General features: G+C 41.1%; 1 protein-coding gene across 1 annotated transcript; it reads left to right on the forward strand.

Moving 5' to 3' along the window:
- The first annotated feature begins 733 nt into the window (after positions 1-733).
- LOC143030200 (uncharacterized) lies at positions 734-1,450 on the forward strand. Its single transcript, XM_076193360.1, has one exon. The coding sequence runs from the start codon at positions 734-736 to the stop codon at positions 1,448-1,450; it is 717 nt and encodes a 238-aa protein (XP_076049475.1).
- The last annotated feature ends 6,263 nt before the right edge of the window (positions 1,451-7,713 follow it).

The following is a 7,713-nucleotide window of genomic DNA, read 5'->3' on the forward strand; positions in this document are numbered from 1 at the left end:
GAGTCAGAGAACAGGTAAGAATATCAGTGTACATGTTATTGTTTTGGTTTCATTTTCCTTTATGCTGCTTAGGGGGTTCTTGGATGGCGTTGTTTGAGATTTTTGTGACGTTTATATGCATTTCATTGTCAACGGGTGCCGCGGAGATGAGTAGAATATATGTGTATGCAGTCATATCAAAAGAAAGAATGTCACCTAGTGTGGAAAAGTTTAACATTATTTTATTCTGTACTTAAAAGGCGCCTTAACTGTGGAAGGTTTTCCCTCGTCTGAGTAACATTGCCTGACGAGACCGAAAATAGTACACAAATATCCCAACTTGCACTCAATTTGTTTACCTTAAGGGATTCCTTCCCCCAGATGAAATTACCAAACGGAGCACATGTGGCGCAAATCGCTGGGACAAGTACCCAAGGAGTCTCCCATCTAGCTGTCTGTTAGTCAATGACAGCCCTACTGGATTCCATTTTTCAAGAAAACTCAACTTACTTCGAGGTTTTCCCCCTTGTAGCATTTATAAAGTATCTGTTATTTATGATCATGCAGATTAGAATAATAGTTGAGAATATGACGACACGTGTCTTTCAATTAGTTTTATCTGTCCTGAATGGAATGTCTTGGTTAAGTCAGCGGAAATTTGTGAGGATGTTGCATCTCGTTTACATTGTTGCCCTGTCCTATTTCCTAAGACACTAGCCCGAAGCCAGAGGCAAAGGGTCCTTCCTGAATAACAATGGCTTCTACATTTCAGATGCACCAAATGCAACACTCAAGCAACTACAAGCCTGTTATGCTAATGATGATCATCTACGCCTGCTATGGGTCCAACGGCAATAGCATCATTACGCCCTATTCCACCTTGCTCTTCACTAAAGCGGGAATGACCCTTGACCCACGCCTTTGTACCATAATATTGGGGGCTATTCGAATCGTCGTCGTCATTGTCGGATCATTTATCACCGACCTCTGCGGGAGACGACCCCTCTATATCGGCTCCTCGATTCTGAGTGTTTTATCTTTGGTCTCAACTTTCGTTTCCTTGACTTTCTCCTTCATACCCAAAGTCTTCGTGATAATCTCCTTAATGTGTTTTATGATATTTTCATCCGGAGGAATGAACCTAGTGCCCTCTATCCTGCTCGGGGAAGTTATTCCGTCGGCCGTCCAGTCGGTCGGCTGTTCGCTTTGCATCATGATGGATAGTATCACATATGGCACCTTTCTCTTTATTACCCCGTGGCTGACAAATGTCATTTCTTTGCGATTTATCTTCCTTATTCCTACAGCGATCAATCTTCTTGGGGCATTTGTCATTTGGAGGTGGCTTCCTGAAACAAAAGGACGACCACTTGTCGAAATCCAGCAAGCGTTTGAGCAGCACTCAAACCAAAATGGATGTCATACGACGTCTTTCTTAAATGGCTGTGCTGTTGAAATGGGATCTTTTTAAAAAAGTATTATGATAGAAACCTATTTAAAGTCCGTAGTAAGTTATTTGAAAACACATAAGTTAATAAATAATATCATAATCAATAAGAAAGGTAAAAAAGGTAATAAATAAATAAAAATAAAGACAGGTACTAACTATTTGTGGTCTGCGAGATTAACTATCTCTTCGTCTTCAAAACAGTCGGTGTCCGGGCTGATACCAAGATAGCTCTATACCAGTTCCCCTAATCTATCCCCTACTCCACACTTTTGTAAGTAAGAAGAGCTGACAGACAATAGCCGTTCTCTTCCTTCTCCTGATCCACCATAGGCTTAGATTACGATTCTTCTCAATAGGGGGTCTGTTGCTTGAGCGGCAATGATGCGTTCTCGCGTAATGTCAAATGACTCTGTTTCTTGACGTATGGTTGCTACGTGTCTACTAAGGGCGTCGGCTACCGTGTTTGCATGGCCCTGGACGTAGTGGAATGTAGGCATAAATTCCTGAATGGTGAGAAACCATCTGACTAGTTTTCCAGTGAGGTTCTTGCCTTTGAAAAGGTGGAGAATGGGTTGATGGTCTGTGCGTACATGTATTTCATATCCAATTATGATATCTTTGAAGTGCTTGAGGGCATATATGACAGCAAGAGCTGTATAGTGCGCGGCTAGCGTATGCTATCAGTCTAAATTTTGAGTCGCGTTATTGCATCAGTACTGCGCCGAGTCCTTTGTAGGAAGCATCTGTACAGAGTGTGAAATGGTTTTGAGAAGTTTGGGAATGCAAGTACAGGGGCAGCTGTAAGCGCTTGTTTTAGGTTGTGGAAAGCTGTGTGGTGTTCAGGCGTCAAGGTAAAGGGAGTATCCTTTTTGAGAAGGGCTGTTAATGGGGCTGCCATGTGAGCATAGCCTTTAATGAAACCTGATAAGCCTAGAAATGACTTTACGTGTTCGGTAGAGGTAGGGGGTGGAAAGTCTAGAACAGCTTTAACTTTGTCCTGAGAGGTGATGACATCTTGAGAGTTTATGACGTGCCCTAGGAAATGTATTTCCTTTTTGAGGAAGGAACATTTCTTGAGTTTGAGTCTGAGACCTGCCGCGGCTAACCTTGAGAGGACAGTTTCAAGTGTGGAAAGGTGTTCTGTGAGTGACTTTGAGGCAATGATTATGTCGTCCAAGTAAGTAAAATCTGTTTTTCCTATGAGTCCTTCTAGGACTTTGTACATTAATCTCGTGAACACTGATGGAGCAGAGATGAGTCCCATGGCCAACATTTTGAAGTGGTAGTGGCCCGTGTTAGTACTAAAGGCTGTTAGTGGTTTTGAATCATCACCGAGAGGTATTTGGAAATACCCTGACATGAGGTCGAGAGTTGAGAAAACAGTGTTGTGCTCACCTATGGAGTAGAGAGTGTCTTACAAATGGGGTATTGGGTGTCTTTCCGCAATAGTGAGTTTATTTAGCTCACGAAAGTCTACTACAGGTCGGAATGATCCATCGTGTTTTGGAACAACGAAGAGAGGGAAATTCCAAGGGGGTAGACTTGGTTCTATAATGTCTTGGGCGAGCATGTCTGCAATGATGTTGTCAACAATGTTTTGTTTACTATGTGGCAGACGGTATGCTGGTATGTACAGTGGTTTTGCATGCTGTCGAAGTGGTATGTGATGTTCTATTATGTTTGTGAGACCTAGTGGTTCACCTGGGAGTGCAATGGCGTGCCTGTACGTGTTCATGAGCGTAAGAAGATCTATTTGCGCTTCTGTAAAGTCTATGTTGTTTATGTGAGCTGCTTGGATGGGTTCCTGCGTGTTCTGTTCTCCGGTGTTGATAGTGCATACGTGTTATATGTTGTCTTGCTCGATTATGTGTACTGGAGCTGGGTATATGGTAAAATCACGAATGTTTGTGCATTTGTTAAGATGGAGAGGTGCATTTGTGTCGTTCACGACTATGATTGTTGTATGTGTTTTGTTGGATGTGTTTGATATGGCGGATAAGAGAGAAGCACCAAATACGCGGCAAGTGTCCGCGATGCAGAGGACATCTGAGTTTGGAGCCTGAAAGACACGAACTTTGAGCTTTGTGTGCTCGCGAGGATACAGTGTTTTGTCACTGATTATGACTAGGTGAGATTTCGTGAGAGTGATTTGCCAGACGGTTGTGTATTCCATTGTGAGCTCAGAGATGTCTGTGGAGACGTCGTGTTTCTTTTGAGTGCGAGCCGATTTTGAACCTACGCGCTGACAGTTTGCGTCTGTTCCGTGTGTGCGTTGAGGTACCTAGGTGAGTGATGGGAGTGGGCGTGTCCACTGTGAGTGTCACTTGTGCGTTTGCTTCAATGTTTGTTTCACCTGTTGTTGCATCCTGTTGCTCGATCACGTGAATGTTTGTGACATACGTGTTTGGTGTTTGGGCATGCGTGTCGGCTGTGCTCAGTTTCCATGGAAGGAGACGTCTAAGCCGATCTTGCCAATGATGGGGAAGGGAACTCCGTCTACGTTAGCTAACGTTATATCCGTGGGTTCTAAAATCGTTACCCTACGGTGTCTGAACCTAAACTGGTCGAAGGCAAGTTTTGACGTTTACGGGAGAGCCCGTGTCCAGGAAGAGTACTTGCGGGATATCGTTGACAGTGGCTTGAAGTGTCATAGAAGATGGGGATGGTCGAGAGGCTGTCATCGTGAGTATCGGTAGGGGTCTCGTGAAGTCGTGTGTGTGGGTTACCGTGAGACGATAGTCAGATCGTGTTTTGTATGTTTATGTTGCCGCTGTTCGGGTGTTGGGGAGATGCGTATGAAGTGTGGTTTTGAGAGTTTAGAACTCGACATTGGTTTGTGTCATGGAAAGATGGGTCGTGGTATTGGCAGTAGTTTGTCGGTTATCTGTGGTAACACCTGTTCCGGTTTGTTGCAGATAGTAAAAAAAAAAAAAAAAAAAAAAAAAATCTTATGTGTGATCGCTGTCGTGATCGTGTGCGTGACATTTGTCTACCTCTAGTGTGGTCTGCTTGTAAGATTTTTGCTACTGTTGGTGCGTGTGTGAGTGTGTGTGTGTAAGGAGGATTTGTTGTTGTTGGATCGGTGTTTTTGCCGTTGACGTGTCTGAAAACTTCCTAGAGAAATCTACGAGTGTTGTGTCTGGAGCAAACGGTATGGTGGCTATTTTCTGCAGTGTTTCTGGGTGAAGGTGCGCTATCAGTCTAAGGTAACCAAAGAGTGAGAATACGTTATCTAAGCTAACTGTGTCATTTTTAACCCAGGGGGAAGATATGAGTGCGTCTCTGAGTTCCTGCTTGAAATCGCTTGCGATTTTGACTGTTCGTTTGTTGGTGGTGTAAGGACCTATGTTAATTTTCTTACCGAGTGTGTATAGGGGAGAGAGAGAGCCTAATTGTTCATATGCTGCGAAAGATTTCCTGAACTGATCAATGAACTGGTCGTATGTTTGTGTTTGATTGAATGTGTCTGACTGTACAATGTCGCTGGCAAAGGTGTCATTATAGTCGATGCGGGATTTGAGAAACGCTATCTTTGTCTTGTCGTCCTTGACCTGTGTACGCTGTATTTCAGAATGTACGTCATCTAACAGAGTATGAATGGCAATGTTGGTCCCGTCAAACTTCGGAAGAGTATTGTCATGCTTAAGGAGTCTGAGTAAATTTGTAGCAGAGCGTTGTATTTCTGGTTGGTTGACATCTTGGAATGTGTGTTGTAAGAATGTGATATTTTGGGTTGTGAATTGGTCATGCAACTTTCGTACTTTAAGATGAATAAAAAATCACTTGAAAAACAAGGCTTGAAAAAAAATATGAAAACAAATCACATAAATGCATTCACTTTGGAATTCACTCACGCTACTGACAGAGCTAGGCTTAGCCCAAAAATTTAAGCATCTACTTACAGACCGATGGATATGATGCGATGGCGAAATTTTCACGTAGAGGTGGGTGAATGACTGATGAATTGGTGCGATGGTGCAGGATACTGTAATGAAATAGAAGTATAAGGAAGTGGGGATAGGGGTGAGTAGTTCGTTTGTTGATGTGCAATAGTTCAATGTGTCGATCCGACTTGAGACGTGGTGGAGCGATACCCCCGTTGGAGAATGGTTGGTCGAGGAACTAGACGGCGTCCTAGTGTGCTGGGCTGGCTCACAGGGAAGTAGATGGACTTGTCTCGTTTGTAGGTGGTCCTGGGGTTGTGTTGCCTCCGGCTCCTGGTTCGCTGGGCGAGTTGGTAGATTTTGTCCTCTTCGCTGGGTTGGGCGCACAGCGAAGCTGTTGGCTTGTGGGCTGTTGTGCTGGTTGAGTTTCACAGCGTGGTTGCAGGATGGTCTTCCGGATGATCTTTGGATGTGGCTCCCACCGTTGATCACTAGAAGATGTTGCGGACTTGTGTAGAAGTCAACATATTATATAGGTTAATGGTAGCTGTATGTGGCTTGCGAAAGGCATGGATGTCGAAGTTGATGGAGGCGAACTAAAAACAGCCGGAGCCTTTCTTTTCTTTATTGGTGTAGAGAATATATGTGCACTCTCACAGAGAGCATAAGCCTGTATATACATGGGCTCGTGGTAAGGTTGCCGACGAGGTATTTATTTACATAATTGCTGTTTCCAGCGATATGATACATTTAAATGGTCTTTAACATTATTCATATGGTTAAGGAGAAGAGGATACATAGTTGGTGACAGTTTACAATGGTGTCCGAACTTGGACAGGAGAGAAATGCCTTAAAGCAAATTTATTATGAATGTGGTAATAACATTGGTTAGCAAGGTATCAGAGGTTTCTGCACAGCTGCGGTGATCTCGGGTCACGCCCTTGATAATGAGTACAATGGCGACTGACCGTAGGCCTGACCCTTGGATGTGTAGTCAGGTCGTGCGTACCATCTCGCAATGGAGCAATGGTCTCCCAATGCTATCACAAGTTTAGCAGGTAATAAATTCATTTTCATAATCATTATATAAACTAACTAGAACTAGAGAATGATTGGAGCCCATGCTGCATCCATATTCTTTTTATGATATAAGAATCTGTGAAAAAAAATATTAATGTTAAGACACAAGCGAGATAAGAAACTGAAAATGGGAGTTGTTGTTGATATTGATGCAGATTGGTTTCCAAAAATATTAGGAAACTCTTCTATGTTAACATTAGTAAATAGGGAAATTATGTCAAAATTTACTTATTTGCTACTTTTTGTTATATTATGTCTTAATTTTTCACAAGATATTCAGTGTTTTATATGAGTTTTGGAAAAAAAAATCCAAAAATAGCTATAAAATTCCTGTGAGCCATTTTGATACCTTGTTGGTGTAAAAATTCCTATTAAAATATATAATATATATATATATATATATATATATGTATGTATGTATATATATATATACATACACACACACACACACATATATGTATATATATATATATATATATATATATGTGTGTGTGTGTGTGTGTGTGTGTATATATATGTGTGTATATATATATATATATATATGTATATATATATATATATATATATATATATATATATATATATATATACCATATCTTTCTCATCTCATTTTCACCGTAATAATAGGTTAGATAGGATGATGTCTATATTACATTATTACAATAACCAAGCATATGTCTTTCGTGTTTAATTATATAGCGCATATAAAATTAAATAAAAAAATAAATAGTGCATTAGCTTATCTCACTTGTTCTCGCGGAACCCTTAGGTACCTTTTGCGGAACCTTAGGTTCCGTGGAGCCCTGGTTGAGAAACGCTGGCCAAAGGGGATGTCTTCTTTATGATTTTTTGGAAGATCATGAAAATTGGGTAATTGGGGGTTGACGACTCTTAGTTTGTTAGATAATTCATCTCCTACAATTTTACGAGTTTCCTTATTGAATTCTATGGCGATATTACTAAGAGGTGAAATGTTCATAAGTTTCCCTATCTGCTAACGTATTAAGAGCTTTTGTTTCATAATCTTTTTAGTTGTGAATTAATATCTTCCTCCTTTTATTACCTCTTGTAATGAGGATGTTTTTGCGATTTGAAAGGTGTTTAATTGCTTGTTTGTAACGTTTGGGTAAACCACAGTCTTCTTTGAAACAGTCCATAATTCCTTTTAAGAAAAGTAAGTCTTACTCATAATCATTAGCTGCCATATATTGATCAAATTTAACGCTATAATCTAAGGCATGCATTTTGTCCAGTTTCATGGCAAAACTGACACCAAATCCGAAAACTTCTTGTTCGTATCTCGTGAGTATTTCATCTGAT

This window comes from Oratosquilla oratoria, chromosome 12, assembly GCF_046742065.1.
Source record: "Oratosquilla oratoria isolate Oo_2021 chromosome 12, ASM4674206v1, whole genome shotgun sequence".
In the NCBI taxonomy this organism is placed as follows: domain Eukaryota; kingdom Metazoa; phylum Arthropoda; class Malacostraca; order Stomatopoda; family Squillidae; genus Oratosquilla; species Oratosquilla oratoria.

What these genes read in the sequence shown, in the direction of transcription:
- LOC143030200 (XM_076193360.1), top strand. Translation starts at nt 734, where the DNA reads ATGGCTTCTACATTTCAGATGCACCAAATGCAACACTCAAGCAACTAC.